At 37.0% G+C, this 20,853-nt stretch overlaps 1 protein-coding gene across 4 annotated transcripts; it reads left to right on the top strand.

The window, feature by feature from the left end:
• The first annotated feature begins 75 nt into the window (after nucleotides 1-75).
• Nucleotides 76-20,442, top strand: LOC6041548 (serine protease inhibitor 28Dc). 4 transcript variants are annotated; one of them, XM_038251659.1, is made up of 3 exons: nucleotides 76-205; nucleotides 18,923-19,416; nucleotides 19,475-20,442. In XM_038251659.1, the coding sequence occupies exons 2-3, from the start codon at nucleotides 18,944-18,946 to the stop codon at nucleotides 20,400-20,402; spliced, it is 1,401 nt and encodes a 466-aa protein (XP_038107587.1). In that variant the 5' UTR covers nucleotides 76-205; nucleotides 18,923-18,943; the 3' UTR covers nucleotides 20,403-20,442. The 4 variants fall into 4 exon arrangements, with proteins under 4 accessions (XP_038107587.1, XP_038107586.1, XP_038107585.1 ...); XM_038251658.1 differs by having other exon boundaries at nucleotides 76-399; XM_038251657.1 differs by having other exon boundaries at nucleotides 76-417.
• The last annotated feature ends 411 nt before the right edge of the window (nucleotides 20,443-20,853 follow it).

Below are 20,853 nucleotides of genomic sequence, written 5' to 3'. Positions count from 1 at the left end.
AGCAGTGATGATCGCGGCGAGTTTCGCGAACTACTCGCTGTTTACTACACCTACTATGGTCTAGTTCATGCGTGTTTTAGTGCGATCGCGGTAGCGCTGACACGATCACCGTTGCAGACTTCGTAATCAACAATCGAGGCAGTGTTTTCGTATGTTTTGTATATTGACCACGATCGCCGTCTAAGCTCTGCGTACGGAAATTCCGGTAATCATTCAAAGCTCTAAAGTTTCGCGGCGTTCATGCAAAAATCCGTCCGTCGGTTGTTTACTGGATTTCGGCAGCGGATGACCACATAAGCCACCTTCTGTTGTGTTTTGCGGTGTTGTCGCAAATCACACTTTCCACCGCGAGACGAATTTCCGCGTCATTTATGGCGGCTTTTTTCAGTGTCACATAAGGTATTTTGTGTGTTTGCGGTGAGTGTGCGAGGGGTATTTATGAATGGGACATGAAATTAATGTGGGTCGTTTTATCATAATGTTCGGTTTGTCCGCCAACGAACGGTTGAATGGTTTGTCGAAGGTGAAAGGTTTAAATAGCAGCTAATTTGTGCCGAAAACGCGGCTAGAATTTTTATTTTGGCAGTTGCCTTTTTTAGGCTGACTCATGGGAAACTTTCGTTATGTTGAATAATTCGGTACCAATGAATGACTTACTTTGTAATACTTAATGAAGCTAGGACTGTTATGTTCCTGTAAATTAAGCATATTATCAATTAATTAGTAAAAATATTTTGTATTTTTACTAGTTATTATATTTTTTTTAATTATTTCAAAATGTCAAATACTGTCGCAATTGGGTCTTAACATTAAGTTTTAGTTGTTGGTTTTATAGCTCCCTATGATAAAGCTTAATTTTCTAAGCGCAATGACAGTTTGAACGACCACAAAGAGTTGAATATTGATTTAAAAATTCAATTTTGAAAAATAAGCACACCTTTTTGCTGCTTGGGATGGGAGGGTTAATAAGTGCTAAAAACTGGTTTATAATCGAACCTGAATCATCTTCTCAAAACACACACTGTTTTGGTTTTAAAATGCTGACAGCATTTGGTGTTAATTAGCGGATTTTGGTGAATTTTACCTAGAGTATATCGTGTTAAGAAAAATTAGAGTTTCTGAGTCTGGTAGCTTTTGAAGTGACTCCGACTTCAGCCTCGTTTAAATTAAAATATATATATATATATTAATCAAATCGTTTGTATTGTAATCTTTGGCAAATCGAGACACCTAAAACCTGCTGTTCCTATTCAGATTGTAGTTACGATTTACCTCAGTTGACAGAATCTTATAAAATTGGCAGGCCCCTATGACTGAACTTCACGTTTTTATTCAAAAGTGTCTATCTTTATGTTGTAAAATGTCACGCTTTTAATTAAAAAGCCTCATTTTATCATGATTTTTAAATGCACTGCAATATGTCTAATTTCAACGATAATCATCTTTGTAATTCAATGAAGCACTCTGAATGAAGAATGTCGTTTATGGGGTTTGTCAGTAGTCATATTTAAAAACTATTGCGCGATAAAAAGGGTTCGATAATGGACACGTGACTTATTTATCGTTGAATCATACTGTCGTCAGAAAGTTCCTTACGGGTGTACAGCAACCAAGGAAGTTGTTGTCTTCTTTTTCCAAAATTGTTGAACTTACGGACCCAATCCTGAAATAATTGATAAATTTTGTTTTAAATCTTTTTGGAAACAGTAGTGTTGAGACTAGAGCGTCCAATTTCCCGTCCCGTGAAAAAATTCAGGGAATTCCCGGGATTTCCCGAAAAAAAAAATATTTCCCGTTTCCCGGGAAATTTGTAAATTTCCCTGGAATTCCCGAAATTCAAGCGGAAGTGTACATTTTCTTAAATTTTTGGAACTATCTTTTGAAAATGCTCTGAAAAAATAATAAATGAACAAACTCAAAATGATTATGTTCAATTAAATGTATTTTTTGGTTTATATATAATTAATCAAGTTATCAGAAATTATGATATCAGAATTATTTCTGATAATAATAATTTTTTAAGCACCTGGGAATAGATCTTGCTTAAAGAGTATTAAATTATTACAATTAGGTAAGCTTTTAACAGAATGATGCAATTTCATCAAAACAATATTAACTCCTTACCTCCATATTAAAATTGAGATTTTTTTACGTTTTTGTTTACCATGATCAAATGAGATGAAAATCGAATTTGTGCAAAAAGGATTAATTCAATTGGTTGAATACCTAGTACTAAAGAAATTAAAATTTGAAGAAAAAGAATTATGGAGCACTGGTGCAACTGAATAAACTGTATACGATGTACGGGGAACGTACAACTACATCGGTGTTGATCCAGCTAAATTCACAGCGGCGAGATAGCCGAGATGGTTAGGGCGCGGACTTGGTAATCTGGATATAACTCTCACCAGATTGATGTTATTTTTGGGGTGTGCAAAATTTATTTATTTTTCTTTTGTACATGCTTTTTGTGTACACGTTTTCTCATACAATATTACATGCTTTTGCTCACAAAGGTGATGTGCATGCTTTTGCATGCGATTTTACACATATTTTTTTTACTGTGTGCAGTCAAGCTGTTAATTGATCTTCACACTTATTTAAACCATTAATGTTGATGTCCTATACAATTTTGTTGTATAATATTAATTAAAACCGAGATCATAACAATTTTCAATAAATTTTAAATTTCCCGGAATTCCCGGGATTTTCCGGGAAATTGGCTGAAAATTTCCCGTTTCCCGGGAAATTTATAACCCCGGGAAATTGGACGCTCTAGTTGAGACAGACGGGAATTGCTCAACCGGGCACCGGTTCCGTCAGTAGGGCAAATCAAACTACTTAATTTACCACATGCTTCAAAACTGTAATTTAATTCACAGATTAATTACAGTTAAAAACGTTCACAATAAACAATAAACTTACAATTACGGTGTCTTTTCGCAGCTACTTTCTTAACCCTTACAGTCCGAACGTCTGATGCGAGATACCGAAAAAACCTTAAAAATGCTGTATCTTTGGCCTCTTTTGACCAAATAAGTTCGTTCACCCCTCAAAAGAACCGGACAAATGTCAATTTTCAGAATCTACAAAGAAATCCGGAATTGGACACTTGGCCACGATACGAGATATTCCGGAACCTAGTGGGGTAGGTTTTTGTCCGTGTAAGCAACCCAATCTACAAATCATGATTATTATCATAAGTTCTTCAGAAAAACCATCCCAATTTGCTCCAAGACCTGTTCTGGACATATTAGGCATATTCCTTTGATCCCGGACCTACGGATATGAATTGGCCACCCTTCCGGAACCGACTACACAGGAACGGATGTCGAATTCTTCACCAATTCTAATATGGCTTCCGACATGTCAAACAACACTAATTTTGGATCAGGAAATCAAATTTGACATCCTCAGTACGTTCCAGTGCCATTTGGCCACCCTGCCACCAACCCGGAATATCCGTAACATGGTTCCGGTGGACCAATTACGGTAATTTCACAAGTACACTTTCCGACATGTCAAACAACACTGATTTTTGCTCAGGAACACAAATTTGACATCCTCATTACGAACTGGTGCCATTTGGCCACCCTGCCACCAATCCGGAATATCCGTAACATGGTTCCGGTGGACCAATTACGGTAATTTCACAAGTACACTTTCCGATACGTCAAACAACACTGATTTTGGCTCAGAAACTCAAATTTGACATCTTCATTACGATCTGATGCCATAAGGTCACCCTGCCACCAACCCGGAATATCCGTAACATGGTTCCGGTGGACCAATTACGGTAATTTCACAAGTACACTTTCCGACATGTCAAACAACACTGATTTTTGCTCAGAAACACAAATTTGACATCTTCATTACGATCTGGTGCCATTTGGCCACCCTGCCACCAACCCGGAATATCCGTAACATGGTTCCGGTGGAACAATTACGGTAATTTCACAAGTACACTTTCCGACATGTCAAACCACACTGATTTTTGCTCAGAAACTCAAATTTGACATCTTCATTACGATCTGGTGGCATTTGGCCACCCTGCCACCAACCCGGAATATCCGTAACATGGTTCCGGTGGACCAATTTCGGTAATTTCACAAGTGTACTTTTCGATACGTCAAACAACACTGATTTTTGCTCAGAAACACAAATTTGACATCCTCATTACGAACTGGACCAATTTCGGTAATTTCACATGTACACTTTCTGACATGTCAAACAACACTGATTTTGACTCAGAAATTCAAATTTGATATCCTCAGTACGTTCTGGTGGCATTTGGCCACCCTGCCATCAACCCGGAATATCCGTAACATGGTTCCGGTGGACCAATTTCGGTAATTTCACAAGCACACTTTCCGACATGACAAACAACACTGATTTTGGCTCAGAAACTCAAATTTGACATCCTCAGTACGTTTTGGTGCCATTTAGCCACTCTGCCATCAACCCGGAATATCCGTAACACGGTTCCGATGGACCAATTGCGGTAATTTCACAAGTGTACTTTCCGATATGTCAAACAATACTTATTTCAGGAATTCAAACTTGGTATCCCCAGTAAGATCTGGTGCTATTTGGTCACAATGCCATCAACCGGAAATATCCGGAAAATTGGTTCCGATTGACCAATTTCGGTAACTGACAAATCGGAAAGTATCCGAAAATTGGTCCATCAGAATCATGTTATGGATAATCCGGGTTGGTGGCAGGGTGACCTTATGGCACCAGATCGTACTGAACATGTTAAATTTGAGTTCCTGGGCCAAAATCAGTGTTGTTCGATACATCGGAAAGTGTACTTGTGAAATTACCGAAATTGGTCCATCGGAACCATGTTACGGATATTCCGGGTTGATGGCAGGGTGGCTAAATGGCACCAGATCATAATGAAGATGTCATATTTGTGTTCCTGAGCAAAAATCTGTGTTGTTTGACGTATCGGAAAGTACACTTGTGAAATTACCGAAATTGGTCCTCCGAAACCTTGTCACGGATATTCCGGGTTGGTGGCAGGGTGGCCAAATGGCACCAGATCGTAATGAAAATGTTAAATTTGAGTTCCTAAGCAAAAATCAGTGTTGTTTGACATGTCGGAAGGTGTACTTGTGAAATTACCGAAATTGGTCCATCGGAACCATGTCACGGATATTCCGGGTTGGTGGCAGGGTGGCCAATAGGCACCAGATCGTAATAAAGATGTCAAATTTGAGTTCCTAAGCAAAAATCAGTGTTGTTTGACATGTCGGAAAGTGTACTTGTGAAATTACCGTAGTTAGTCCACCGGAACCATGTTACGGATATTCCGGGTTGGTGGCAGGGTGGCCAAATGCCACCAGATCGTAATGAAGATGTCAAATTTGAGTTTCTGAGCAAAAATCAGTGTTGTTTGACATGTCGGAAAGTGTACTTGTGAAATTACCGTAGTTGGTCCACCGGAACCATGTTACGGATATTCCGGGTTGGTGGCAGGGTGGCCAAATGGCACCAGTTCGTAATGAGGATGTCAAATTTGAGTTCCTGAGCAAAAATCAGTGTTGTTTGACATGTCGGAAAGTGTACTTGTGAAATTACCGAAATTGGTCCACCGGAACCATGTTACGGATATTCCGGGTTGGTGGCAGGGTGGCCAATAGGCACCAGATCGTAATAAAGATGTCAAATTTGAGTTCCTAAGCAAAAATCAGTGTTGTTTGACATGTCGGAAAGTGTACTTGTGAAATTACCGTAATTGGTCCACCGGAACCATGTTACGGATATTCCGGGTTGGTGGCAGGGTGGCCAAATGCCACCAGATCGTAATGAAGATGTCAAATTTGAGTTTCTGAGCAAAAATCAGTGTTGTTTGACATGTCGGAAAGTGTACTTGTGAAATTACCGTAGTTGGTCCACCGGAACCATGTTACGGATATTCCGGGTTGGTGGCAGGGTGGCCAAATGGCACCAGTTCGTAATGAGGATGTCAAATTTGAGTTCCTGAGCAAAAATCAGTGTTGTTTGACATGTCGGAAAGTGTACTTGTGAAATTACCGAAATTGGTCCATCGGAACCATGTTACGGATATTCCGGGTTGATGGCAGGGTGGCTAAATGGCACCAGATCATAATGAAGATGTCATATTTGTGTTCCTGAGCAAAAATCTGTGTTGTTTGACGTATCGGAAAGTACACTTGTGAAATTACCGAAATTGGTCCTCCGAAACCTTGTCACGGATATTCCGGGTTGGTGGCAGGGTGGCCAAATGGCACCAGATCGTAATGAAGATGTCAAATTTGAGTTCCTAAGCAAAAATCAGTGTTGTTTGACATGTCGGAAGGTGTACTTGTGAAATTACCGAAATTGGTCCATCGGAACCATGTCACGGATATTCAGGGTTGGTGGCAGGGTGGCCAATAGGCACCTGATCGTAATAAAGATGTCAAATTTGAGTTCCTGAGCAAAAATCAGTGTTGTTTGACATGTCGGAAAGTGTACTTGTGAAATTACCGTAATTGGTCCACCGGAACCATGTTACGGATATTCCGGGTTGGTGGCAGGGTGGCCAAATGCCTCCAGATCGTAATGAAGATGTCAAATTTGAGTTTCTGAGCAAAAATCAATGTTGTTTGACATGTCAGAAAGTGTACTTGTGAAATTACCGAAATTGGTCCATCGGAACCATATCACGGATATTCCGGGTTGGTGGCAAGGTGGCCATAGGCACCAGATCGTAATGAAGATGTCAAATTTGAGTTCCTGAGCAAAAATCTGTGTTGTTTGACGTATCGGAAAGTACACTTGTGAAATTACCGAAATTGGTCCTCCGAAACCTTGTCACGGATATTCCGGGTTGGTGGCAGGGTGGCCAAATGGCACCAGATCGTAATGAAGATGTCAAATTTGAGTTCCTAAGCAAAAATCAGTGTTGTTTGACATGTCGGAAGGTGTACTTGTGAAATTACCGAAATTGGTCCATCGGAACCATGTCACGGATATTCCGGGTTGGTGGCAGGGTGGCCAATAGGCACCAGATCGTAATAAAGATGTCAAATTTGAGTTCCTAAGCAAAAATCAGTGTTGTTTGACATGTCGGAAAGTGTACTTGTGAAATTACCGTAATTGGTCCACCGGAACCATGTTACGGATATTCCGGGTTGGTGGCAGGGTGGCCAAATGCCACCAGATCGTAATGAAGATGTCAAATTTGAGTTTCTGAGCAAAAATCAGTGTTGTTTGACATGTCGGAAACTGTACTTGTGAAATTACCGAAATTGGTCCATCGGAACCATGTCACGGATATTCCGGGTTGGTGGCAGGGTGGCCAAATGGCACCAGTTCGTAATGAGGATGTCAAATTTGTGTTCATGAGCAAAAATCAGTGTGGTTTGACATGTCGGAAAGTGTACTTGTGAAATTACCGTAATTGGTCCACCAGAACCATGTTACGGATATTCCGGGTTGGTGGCAGGGTGGCCAAATGGCACCGGAACGTACTGAGGATCACTAGCGTGCCCAGGTCCTCAAGGAAGGTGGGGCAAAAATATTAGAGTTTTGAAAATTTCGTCGTTTATGGACACCCCCTGCCCAATTTTAGAACAAATTTCCGAGGATGGTGGGGCAACTGCCCCATGTTGCCCCACCCTGGGCACGCTAGTGCTGAGGATGTCAAATTTGATTTCCTGATCCAAAATTAGTGTCGTTTGACATGTCGGAAGCCATATTAGAATTGGTGAAGAATTCGACATCCGTTCCTGTGTAGTCGGTTCCGGAAGGGTGGCCAATTCATATCCGTAGGTCCGGGATCAAAGGAATATGCCTAATATGTCCAGAACAGGTCTTGGAGCAAATTGAGATGGTTTTTCTGAAGAATTTATGATAATAATCATGATTTGTAGATTGGGTTGCATACCCGGACAAAAACCTACCCCACTAGGTTCCGGAATATCTCGTATCGTGGCCAAGTGTCCAATTCCGGATTTCTTTGTAGATTCTGAAAATAGACATTTGTCCGGTTCTTTTGAGGGGTCAACGAACTTATTTGGTCAAAAGAGGCCAAAGATACAGCATTTTTAAGGTTTTTTCGGTATCTCGCATCAGACGTTCGGACTGTAAGGGTTAACTCGCCCGTTTTCCCGCTTGGGCGTTTTCAACTTCTGATCGATTGCCAAGCGACAGCGCTGGCACCTGTCAAAACGAAAACAAACACTGATACCAACGTAGTACGAGGGGATTGCTTCAGCCGTATGAGGGACGTGCTCCGTCGCAACAAGTATCTTAAGGGATGAATAAAAATATAAATCGAAAGTTCCCGTAGTTTTGAAGATATTAAAATGTCTGTAGCAATAATTTGGGTGCATAAGCTCTGGTTGATGTGCACTGTCAACGGAAATCTTTTAAATTGATGTGATTCCAGGAAAATCCTGGATTTTTTTTCGGAGAGAATCCAAGCTGACAAAAATATATTTGGTAAATACATATATTTTGTCTTTTGGAGTTCAACTGTGCAACTCATTCGAAACTTTGTGTAACATTCTGTTGGAAGGATGTTTACTAAGCAGATTTTTTTATTTATTCAATGGAATGGTAGACAGATGAGTAAGGCCTTGGCAAATCCCTTTCCTTCTCAATTTCCAACTGCAACTTATTTCAACCACAATGATAAGCATGTTGCATTAGGGTGTAATAACAAAATCCATTTTCCAGCACAGCAGTTTTTCAGTTCCTTTTGGGGTCCTAAACAACTCCCCAAAGTTTGAGAACGATTGGTTCAGTCCTCACTTTGCGCAAAGCGATTCAATTTTCCATATAAATTTGTATGGGAAAAATATTTTTTTTGAATTTTGATGTTTAAAAAATCTGCTATATCAAAACCGGACTATATTCGGATGCTATGGAAGGTGCTCTACAACTTTCCCGAAGAGAGTATGGTGCTAACTTGCTCCTGAAAGAGATACAGCGTCCTCAAAACTCGTCTAAAAAGTGATTTTCGAGCAAAAACGTTACTTAATCCACCTTTAGGTGGTTGGTGCCTTCCTCGCATTCATAAAGTGATTACACTACACAGCCTCAAAAAAGTATATAAATCACACTAATGTTTATCAAAATATCTGAGATCCAGCCTAAAAAAAGTGTATTAAAAACACGAAAGTACTTATAACTTTTGATAGCTGTCAGATCTTCAATCGTTGGGCTCGTTTGATAGGTCATTTGATTACCTATCTAACGATGGGTCGCATGATAGATCCAGACAACTTTTTCAACAAAATATTAGAGATCCGACCTCAAAACAGTGTATAAATAACACTTAAGTGCTTAATATATAGCACGATGGATTTTCTTATAAAAACCACCCTTTTTACAATCTTCCAAAGTTTAGCTAAAATCGTTTTTTAGCATAACTTTTGAAGTACTTTTCTAAACTTATAACTAGGGTCTTGTGGGACCCCAAGACGGATCGAATGAGATCAAAACGGTCCAAATCGGTTCAGCCAGTCCGGAGATAATCGTGTGCATATTCTTCGGTGCACGGACTTACAGACATACACACGCACAGACATTTGTTCAGAATTTGATTCTGAGTCGATATGTATACGTGAAGGTTGGTCTACGAGATCGAATTAAGAAGTTCATTTCTCGAGTGATTTTATAGCCTTTCCTCATTGAGGTGAGGAAGGCAAAAACACGTTTTAGACGAGTTTTGAACATGCTGTATCTTTTTATAGGAACAAGTTAGCACCATATTCTCTTCGGGAAAGTTGTAGAGCACAGTCCAGAGAATCCGGTTTAATATAGCGTGAAACGTGGATTTTTGGAAAATCATAATCAAAAAAAAAGTTTTTCCCCATACTAATTCCCATACAAAATTTAATCGCTTTGCGCAAAGTAGGGACTTAACCAATCGTTCCCAAACTTTAGGGAGTTGTTTAGGACAACAAAGGGAACTGAAAAGTTGGTGTGCTCACTAAATTTTGACAACTTTATTTTTTCCCTACAACAATATTACACCCTAATGTGGCATAAACTGTTCATGAAAAAAACCCAACTTAATTTAAACTGTCTCTTAAGTTGGAACAACGGATGATTCAACGAAGGGAAAACGCGCATTTGAGCAAATTTGGTGCAATCATTAAATGAAATATAAAAGATGGTGACTAGGGGCCAAACGAACTCCCCATACTTGCAATGCATTGAGTGGTTTTACTTGGGTTTTACATTTTGTTTTAGAAATATCTAACTCAAATCTTGTATTTTTCGGATTCTTTGGATTTTCCACTAAGAATTAGTTTGTAAATAAAAAAATGTGTTTTTGAAGATCTGAACCCGAGCATGGGTAAATAACAAGGGAAATGCGTAATAATACCTTTCTCTGGTATCAATACCAAATTTTGGTATTCCTGGACCCTTTAAAATTTGTCTTAAGGATTATGCAAGAGCAAAATGTGCTATCATACCAATTTAAGGTATTGTTTTGATATTGCAAAATTGCAGAATTTGTCAATGGTCGAACACCACATTTTGGTATTCTTTTGGTATTACAGTGTTTTATCAAATTCCTCTGAAACTATTGGAAAATTTTGACCAATTTTGACAAAATAATTAATTTTGCGCTAAAATGAAGTCTCAAAGTGAATGCTTTCATTGAAAACCGGAAATTTCAAACTTCATTTTAAACATTTTTGATATACCCCCTAAAGAAATGACTTGAAATTGTGGAAAATTTTCTAAGTCAGGATGTCACATTTTGGTATTATTTTGGTATTGAAAGTTTTCATCAAATTCCTCTGATACTATGGGATTTTTTTTTATAAATTTTGATGAGATAATTAATTTTGCGCTAAAATGACTTGAAACCCAAAAATGTTGAAGCTGATTTTCATTTTTTTATATACCCAATAAGATTTTTTTTAAACGTTGAAATTTCTCTAAGTTGGGATAACCAAATACTTCGAAAAACGAGTTAATCGACAGATTATTGAATTTTGGTGAATTTCAATCCAGTTTCATTTTAATAACACTTATTTTTCCATCTTGTTATTTTTTAGAATCTTCAAGAACTTCAAGCACAGGCCGTTCATCAATGCCAAATGCATTCGATGTGGTGAAGAATATCACTAAGAACAACATGGAGTCATCAGGTGAGTAGATTTGGCTGTTGCATATGGATCATTTCCGTTTTTTCACTAACTGCAACTGCTGCACTAAAAATGGTATGAAAATATCAAATTTTGGTATTACTTGTGCAAATACCAGCGACCAAAATGTGCTCTTGGTTGTTCAGTAATAGATGGTAAAATGCCATGGAATCAAACCAAAATCATGTGTGTGGAAGACCACAGGAATACCAAAATCTGATTTTCCAAGGGCGCGGGAATACCTGAAAATTAAACCATGGCAATACCAAGTTTTGGTATTCAAGCAATGTTCAAAAACCCAGAAGACCTCAACTTGGTATTGAAATGGTTTTATTTTGAGGTATTATTTTACCCTTGGAATAACATGGTTTGGTATTGTTGTGCCCTTCCACATACAAGACTTTGGTATGATTTCATGGTATTTTACCATCTATTACTGGGCAACCAAGGGCACATTTTGGTCCCTGTTATTTGCCCAAGTAATACCAAAATTTGGTATTCCCGTGTTATTTACCCCTGCTCGGGAAGATCTGCGTATATCAATATCAACAGACCAAAATCGCAGCCTTTAAAAAATATATTAAAAAATCTGCTGCGTTGTAACATTCCGCTACATATTCGTTCGGAGAATAGAAACATAAACTTATAATCAAATGATTCAAATGATTAATAAATTTATATAATCTTGACTGAAAAGTATGTAACTAAATGAGTATAAATTTTTCATTTGGTTTACAGTTTGAGGAAATGTCCATATGATTGAAACTGAAAATTATTAGTAATTAAAAACAAATCCCTCATTATAATTATTCCTGCTGGAAGGTTTTGGTAAAACCCAAACTTTTTTCATTCAATTGACCAACATGTTATCAGCATTGAATGATGTTATATTATGGAAAATGTTTAGACGTTTGTAATCTATTTGCGTAAACTGGTTCAGTAGTGCTTGAACATTCATCTCCCTAGTACAAGTTTTTGCGAATTTGTTTTCATTTTAACGCAAAAACCTCTATTTATAATAATAAAGGTATGTTTCAACGTTTCTGCTCTGCGCCAACAAATTAGCATTTGAACAATAACGCGTGATACGATTGAATGCCAAATTTCAATGGGTTCTTTCGCGCTAAAGCACAAAAAAGAACCCAACCAAAAATGAGTGCTCGTGTCTCGCCGAAGCATGTTTGTGTTCGTTCTTATGCTCGCGTTTTTAATTCAAGTCAAACCATCTGAATCCATCTGAATCTGGTTTAAACGAGCTTAAATTTTTAAAATTCTTAAAAAATCTATTTCTGAGCCAATTTTGGATTTTTTAAAAACAATATAAGAAGAAGCTCAAATTTTGATCGTTTTAGTTTTGTTTGGCCATAATCATAAACCCGAGCAGGGGTAAATAACACGGGAATACCAAATTTTGGTATTACTTGGGAAAATAACAGCGACCAAAATGTGCCCTTGGTTGCCCAGTAATAGATGGTAAAATACCATGAAATCATACCAAAGTCTTGTATGTGGAAGGGCACAACAATACCAAACCATGTTATTCCAAGGGTAAAATAATATCTCAAAATAAAACCATTTCAATACCAAGTTGAGGCCTTCTGGATTTTTGAACATTGCTTGTATACCAAAACTTGGTATTGCCATGGTTTTAATTTTAGGTATTCCCGCGCCCTTGGAAAATCATTTTTTGGTAATCCTGTGGTCTTCTACATACATGATTTTGGTATGATTTCATGGTATTTTACCATCTATTACTGGGCAACCAAGAGCACATTTTGGTCGCTGATATTTGCACAAGTAGGTAATACCAAAATTTGGTATTTTCATACCATTTTTAGTGCAGCAGTTGCAGTTAGTGAAAAAAACGGAAATGATCCATATGCAACAGCCAAATCTACTCACCTGATGATTCCATGTTGTTCTTAGTGATATTCTTCACCACACCGAATGCATTTGTCATTGATGAACGGCCTGGGCTTGAAGTTCTTGAAGCTTCTGAAAAATAACAAGATTGAAAAATAAGTGTTATTAAAATGAAACTGGATTGAAATTCACCAAAATTCAATAATCTTTCGATTGACTCGTTTTTCAAAGTATTTGGTTAGAAATTTCAACAATTTAAAAAAAAAATCGTAATGGGTATATCAAAAAATGTTAAAACCAGCTTTAACATTTTTTTTTTCAAGTCATTTTAGCGCAAAATTTATTATCTTATCCAAATTGGTAAAAAATCCCATAGTTTCAGAAGAATTTGTTAAAACACTTTAATACCAAAATAATACCAAAATGTGCCATCCTGACTTAGAAAATTTTCCACAATTTCAAGTCATTTCTGTAGGGGGTATATCAAAAATGTTTAAAATCAAGTTTGAAATTTCTGGTTTTCAATTAAAGCATTCGCTTTGAGACATCATTTTAGCGCAAAATTAATTATTTTGTCAAAATTGGTCAAAATTTTCCCATAGTTTCAGAGGAATTTGATAAAATACTGTAATACCAAAAGAATACCAAAATGTGGTGTTCGACCATTGACAAATTCTGCAATTTTGCAATATCAAAACAATACCTTAAATTGGTATGATACCACATTTTGCTCTTGCATAATCCTCAAGACAAAATTTAAAGGGTCCAGGAATACCAAAATTTGGTATTGATACCAGAGAAAGGTATTATTACGCATTTCCCTTGTTATTTACCCATGCTCGGGAAAAACTCTCATATGTCGAGAAAAACGCAAAATGACATTTTTAAGAATTCCCGTCATCATTACAAGTTTTATTTCAATACGTGCGATATTCTAGAGAACTCAAGTCACATGCTAGAGCGCGTTGTGAGCGGTATTAGTGACAACAATCGGAAGGTTCAAGTCAGTAGCGCAAAAACATTCTCGACGGCAGGCGGTTTCGGCAATATTGTGGCTGTTGAAGTGTGTAAATTTGTTGTATTTAATTTTTTTATAGAACATAAAACTAGAGTAGTTTTCAAAATTAAAATTGCACGGTAACTTTTAATGATTTTTGTTCTCAGCGTAATACCAAAATTATTTTTCGATTGTGCTTCTGATTTATTTTTATCGTGACAAACTGGTTGTTGTTTTGTGTAGGTGTGCAAATTCTTCGCTATATATCGTGAGTTGTGTTGTTTACACAGGAAACACACATAGTAAAGACGGGCCAAGATAAATTCAACGAGAACGCTTGGTATCCTTAGCAACTCATTCAGGTCACCTTAGCAGGTCTTTTAATCTGTACGGCTATAGATTTTGTGTGGGAAAAACCCAGTCGTATAAGATTGTTTGAGTGAATCGCGCAATGTTAGAGCTGTGAGCAGTTCTCTACGGAATCGGTCTTTTTTCTTTAATTTTAATTTTTGTATTTTTTAATCCGGCTGAAACTTTTTTGGTGCCTTCGGTATGCTCAAACAAGCCATTTTGCATCATTAGTTTGTCCATATAATTTTCCATACAAATTTGGCAGCTGTCCATACAAAAATGATATGTGAAAATTCAAAAATCTATATCTTTTGAAGGAATTTTTTGATCGATTTGGTGTCTTCGGCAAAGTTGTAGGTATGGATATGGACTACACTGAAAAAAAATGATACACGGTAAAAAAAAAATTGGTGATTTTTAATTTAACTTTTTGTCACTAAAACTTGATTTGCAAAAAAACACTATTTTTATTTTTTTTATATTTTGATATGTTTTAGAGGACATAAAATGCCAACTTTTCAGAAATTTCCAGAATGGGCAAAAAATCTTTGACCGAGTTATGATTTTTTTAAACAATACAGATTTTTTCAAAAAATCAAAATATCGGCCGCAAAAATTTTTCAACTTCATTTTTCGATGTAAAATCAAATTTGCAATCAAAAAGTACTTTAGTGAATTTTTGATAAAGTGCACCGTTTTCAAGTTATAGCCATTTTTAGGTAACTTTTTTGAAAATAGTCGCAGTTTTTCATTTTTTTAAATAAGTGCCCATGTTTGCCCACCTTTGAAAAAATATATTTCTGAAAAGCTGAGAAAATTCTCTATATTTTGCTTTATTTAACTTTGTTGAGATATTGCCATGCAAAGGTTAAAAAACAGGAAAATTGATGTTTTCTAAGTCTCACCCAAACAACCCACCATTTTCTAATGTCGATATCTCAGCATCTATAGCTCCGATTTACAATGTTAAAACATGAAACATTCGTGAATTTTCGAAAAAAATATTTTCAAAAATTTTAAATCAAGACTAACATTTCAAATGGGCGTAATATTGAATGTTTGGCCCGTTTGAAATGTTAGTCTTGAATTTAAATTTTTGAAAATATTTTTTTCGAAAAGATCGAAAAATTTCACGAATGTTTCATGTTTTAACATTGTAAATCGGAGCTATAGTTGCTGAGATATCGACATTAGAAAATGGTGGGTTGTTTGGGTGAGACTTAGAAAACATCAATTTTCCTGTTTTTTAACCTTTGCATGGCAATATCTCAGGAACTATGGGTCGTTTCAACAAAGTTAAATAAAGCAAAATATAGAGAATTTTCTCAGCTTTTCAGAAATATTTTTTTCAAAGATGGGCAAACTTGGGCACTAATTTTTAAAAATGAAAAACTGCGACTATTTTCAAAAAAGTTACCTAAAAATGGTTATAACTTGAAAACGGTGCACTTTATCAAAAATTCACTAAAGTACTTTTTGATTGCAAATTCGATTTTACATCGAAAAATGAAGTTGAAAAATTTTGCGACCAATATTTCGATTTTTTGAAAAAATCTGTATTGATTCAAAAAATCATAACTCGGTCAAAGATTTTTGCCCATTCTGGAAATTTCTGAAAAGTTGGCATTTTATGTCCTCTAAAACATATAAAAAAAAAAAATTAAAAATAGTGTTTTTTTTGCAAATCAAGTTTTAGTGACAAAAAGTTAAATTAAAAATCACCAATTTTTTTACCGTGTATCATTTTTTTCAGTGTAGTCCATATCCATACCTACAACTTTGCCGAAGACACCAAATCGATCAAAAATTCCTTCAAAAGATACAGATTTTTGAATTTTCACATATCATTTTTGTATGGACAGCTGCCAAATTTGTATGGAAAATTATATGGACAAACTAATGATGCAAAATGGCTTTTTTGGGCATACCGAAGGCACCAACAAAGTTTCAGCCAGATTAAAAAATACAAAAAAAAACGAATGACCGAAATCTGAGAGAATTGCTCCTGTGCAAAAATCACTGGGAAACGAGCATGAATTTCGCAAAATAAATAAATACTATATTTTGATTTTGTTACAAGATTCTTAAAGTTACCTTTTCGATATTTCTCCAAACATAATTGAATTTATCTTTCTTTGTGGTTTTCAACATATTTTTTAAATTTGAATGAATTTTTGAACATTCTTTTTTATATTATAGTCTTTACAGTACAAAATCAAAACATTTTTCAATTTTACACAAAATGTAACATTTATAGAAATTTATGTTTTGCCTTATAATAAACTGCTCATGTACGCATAAATGTCTCAACGCAAGGCAAGTTTGTTCCACACATAAGGGTACCCCGAGCAGACGGGAATAACTTGGGAATAACGTTTTTTGTTGTTTGAAAATACTAAGCCAATAACATTATTTGTTATTTATAACAAGATTTGTTATTCTTATTATTTCAAAGTTTTTTTTGGCTTTCAACCAATAACAAATTTTGTTATGATAACTTAAACTGTTATTAAGCCCTTATGCAAAAATGGATTTTCCAAGAAGATTCCATAACACTTTCTGTTATTTTAACAGTATTTGTTATTGAAATGGCATGAATTTGTTACTACCGTTGGCCCGGGACGTGTTAAGTTTTCGCGAAATAACTGGATTGCCTCGAGATTTCTAAAACAAAGTACCAGACATTTTTGATTATTTTTATCTGAAAGAACATAATACTTTGAACCAAACTGCATCAATAATTAAAAAAGGATAGTTTTGCTTTATTTTATTGTTAAATAAAATTTAAATATTTTTGCTAAATCGCTAGGACTTGTCTGAAAAAGAAGTTTATGCAACAAGTTGCAAATTGAAGATTTTTTTAGCACAAGTCGTACATTTTTCCAAAGAGTTGGATAAATACGACGAGTGTTGAAAAAAAAAAGTTTTTCATCGTGTTGCAAACAACATTTTTTGCAATTCCAAAAAACATCCTTTGAATGGAATTTGAAGTTAAATGTCCTATGTTTAGTCAATTCACTGCTCAAATCAAAACAATAAAGTTTATAGCAACTTTTCAACATCCACGTTAAACACACATAAAAAAACACACACATAAAAAACAAACATCAAATGCTTAAAATGTTAAAACACATATTCAACAGATACAGATATTCTTAGTCTAATTCTAGTTTTGCAACATCCCGGGCAGACGGTATTAACAAAATTCATGCCATTTCAATAACAAAACGAAGTTGACTTTATAGCTGTCGGCCACCATTGCTAGTACCAACCACTAGTGTCTTCCTTTTTATCTACAAGGACTTCGCCGCCCTGGGCTCCTAAGTGTATGAAAGTATGGCACGGAGCGACGGCGCCGAATACTCATATTTACACAAAGAATTTTAGAGCGCCCGCCGCGGGATTCGAACCGACGACCTCTGGATTATGAGTCCAGTGCGCGGTCCGATTGACCCACACGGGCGGTCGATTTCAATAACAAATACTGTTAAAATAACAGAAAATGTTATGGAATTTTCTTGAAAAATCAATTTTTGCATAAGGGTTTAATAACAGTTTACGTTATCATAAAAAAATTGTTATTGGTCTGATATTGGTTGAATGCCAAAACAACTTTGGAATAACATATTTTGTTATGGAAATATACAAAATAATCCTCCAACTGTTATTGGGATGATCGGATTAGTTGTTTAAATAACAAAAAATAATAACAAAGATTTGTTCGAAGAATAACTTAAAATGTTATTCGTCTGTTATTAGAATAACAATCCAATAACAAAAAAATCATAACGGCGAATAACAAAACTTGTTATAAATAACACAAAATGTTATTGGCCAAGTATTTTCAAATATCAAAAAATGTTATTCCCAAGTTATTTCCGTCTGCTCGGGATGGATATTTTTCCATGGACTTGTTTCTATTTTTACGACAATCAGAATAATCCTCAATAATTGTGAATCATGTTCTTAATTTTTTTTTAAAGAGAACTGCTGACCGGTGTTAACCGGCGTTTGGCGTCACAGTCATTTGAATGGCGTCAACAAAGCTTGGAATTTCCAGTTGATAACGTGATGTTGAATTAACAAGTATAATATGGAATTATGAAACTTGGTATAAAATAGTGTACCGTAAACTGGGGTCAATCGGGACACATGGGGCGAATTGGGACAGCAGTTTTAACCATGTTGGAGTACAATATTTTGATTTTTCTGGTTGGTTTCGGTTAGAACAGACTCAGGCCAACAAAATGTGTACATCCATTTTCAAATTTAAAAGCTTTAAGTGCTCTAAAAACTGCTGTCCCTATTCAGACTGTAGTCCCGATTCACCCCAGATTACGGTATATTGTTTTGAATCAGTTGAGTTTTGTAAGCATGATTTAATGTTTTTTGTGCTTTGTGCACACCATCGTTCCAATTTTATCCAGTGGGTGCATATTTATTTATAAGATTGGTTATCTTATGTTTATATAAGAAGCCAAACTGCGTTTCTCTACGGTTGCAGAGAAACCGTTGCTCTTTTTGAACACATTACGTCATCATTTTAGATATTTTTGGTTTCATATTTTTTTCCCATCTTCGCTTTCAGTTCAAAACCTCCTCAGGCAAGATGCTGTTTCTCAGGAAATTAGTTATAGTTACCATCGTAGTTGCAGTCGCAGTGACCGAGGCTCAACACAAGGGTCGCCCGTACGAGACCCGCTCCAAGTTCGTCACCAAAGATGTCGCCCGGGATGTAAGTGACGCGCTGGTCAATTTGGCCCGTAACATATCCGTTCAGATTCGGAGCAAGGAAAGCAAAAGTGAAATCATTTCACCGCTCAGTATTGGTTCGTCAATGCTGCTGTTGCTGCGAGCTTCTCGAGGGTCGACCCGCCAAGAACTGTTGGAGCTTCTGGGGTTGAACAAGAAGTACCAGCGGAATGACCCCAAGGTTCCGAGAAATTTTGGCCGGTTGATTGAGGAGTTGCTGGATGATGTCAGGAGTGAAAATGTGCTGGAAAGTGAGCCCCAATGGAAGGGAGAAAGCAAGTGCATTTCGCCGGAGTATGCCGATGATGATGACGATTATGAAGAGTATGAGTAAGTAGGATGAAGATCATGTGGTCTGTTGAAGATCTGCTAATGATTGTATTTTTAGGGATTTCGATGGTGTCTCGGAGCAAGATGTCAACATTATCCGTCTGGCGAATGCTATTTTTGTGCAGAACGGAACGTACGATAACGAGAAGTTGGAAGTGAGAGTCCGAAGGATATATCGGAGTGAAATAGAATCTGTGGACTTTGTCAACAGACCCGATGAGAGCAAGGCGGTCATCAACCAGTGGGTTGATAAAAATACCAACGGTCGCATCAAGGAGGTCATCACCGATCAACTGAGTCGCGACACCACGATGGTTGTAGCAAATGCGATGTACTTCAAGGCATTCTGGGAAGATGTGTTCACAGCTGGAGCCACCAAGCCGAGAAAGTTCTTTCCGGATGGGGAGAGCGAAGAGTCCGTTGAGGTCGACATGATGTCTCACGGGGGATGCTTCCCGTACTACGCCTCAAAGGAGTTAGACGCTCGAATTTTGGGATTCCCGTACAAAAACAAAACAATCACGATGTACATCATTCTTCCAAACAAATCGAATCGTAAAAATTTGCAAGATCTCGTCGGTAAACTAGATGCCAATACCCTAGACGAGCTTATCTCTAACACGACCATGAGGACCGCATCGGTACTGTTCCCAAAGATGCACATTACAAACTCCTTCGAGCTGAAATCCGCCCTGCGAATGCTTGGACTTTCCTCGATGTTCATCCAAGGACGCAGCAATTTTTCCCTCCTCAACAGCAACATGACCAGCGCGAACAGCCCCACCGTGGGTGGAGTTCTGCACAAGGTAGATCTGGAAGTGAACGAGGAAGGGACTGAGGGGGGAGCGGTAACGGCCACACTTATGGACCGATCGCTGCCATCGATCAACTTCCGGGTGATCACGCCATTTGTGCTGGCTATTCGGCATGATGCGACCAAGTTACTGCTGTTCTACGGGTCGGTTTATGATCCTTCGTCTGAGTAGATTTCAAGAGATTCATTAAAAATTGTGTGTGCTTGCAAAAGTTTGTTTTATTTACGTTCAATACTGTGCTAACCATGACCAGTGAGCAACTCTCTACGAAATCGGCCGATTTCAACCATTTTTATTTTTTGTATTTTTGATTTGACTTAAACTTTGTGGGGGCCTTCCCTATGACCAAATAAGCTATTTTGTGTCATTGGTTCACCCATACAAGTCTCCATACAAATTTGGCAGCTGTCCATACAAAAATGGTATGTAAATATTCAAACAGCTGTTACTTATGAGTGAATTTTCTGATCAATTTGGTGTCTTCGGCAAAGTTGTAGGTATTGTTGAGGATTATTGAGAGAAAAATAGGTACACGAAAAAAAAAAATTGCAGATTTTTTTATCAACTTTTTTTTCACTAAAACTCAATTTCCCAAAATACGTATTTTTTGATTTTCGAGATT

The sequence above is a fragment of the Culex quinquefasciatus genome, chromosome 2 (genome assembly GCF_015732765.1).
Source record: "Culex quinquefasciatus strain JHB chromosome 2, VPISU_Cqui_1.0_pri_paternal, whole genome shotgun sequence".
In the NCBI taxonomy this organism is placed as follows: Eukaryota; Metazoa; Arthropoda; class Insecta; order Diptera; family Culicidae; genus Culex; species Culex quinquefasciatus.
Note: the sequence above shows the minus strand (reverse complement) of the source record. Positions and strands in the feature narration are given on the sequence as shown.

Excerpts from the sequence above, each read along its gene's own strand:
- LOC6041548 (XM_038251656.1), top strand. The coding sequence starts at position 13,939 with ATGCTAGAGCGCGTTGTGAGCGGTATTAGTGACAACAATCGGAAGGTT. Across the intron at positions 14,050-18,922 it reads GCAATATTGTGGCTGTTGAA|TTCAAAACCTCCTCAGGCAA; the intron begins GTGTGTAAATTT and ends CTTCGCTTTCAG. Across the intron at positions 19,417-19,474 it reads GACGATTATGAAGAGTATGA|GGATTTCGATGGTGTCTCGG; the intron begins GTAAGTAGGATG and ends TTGTATTTTTAG.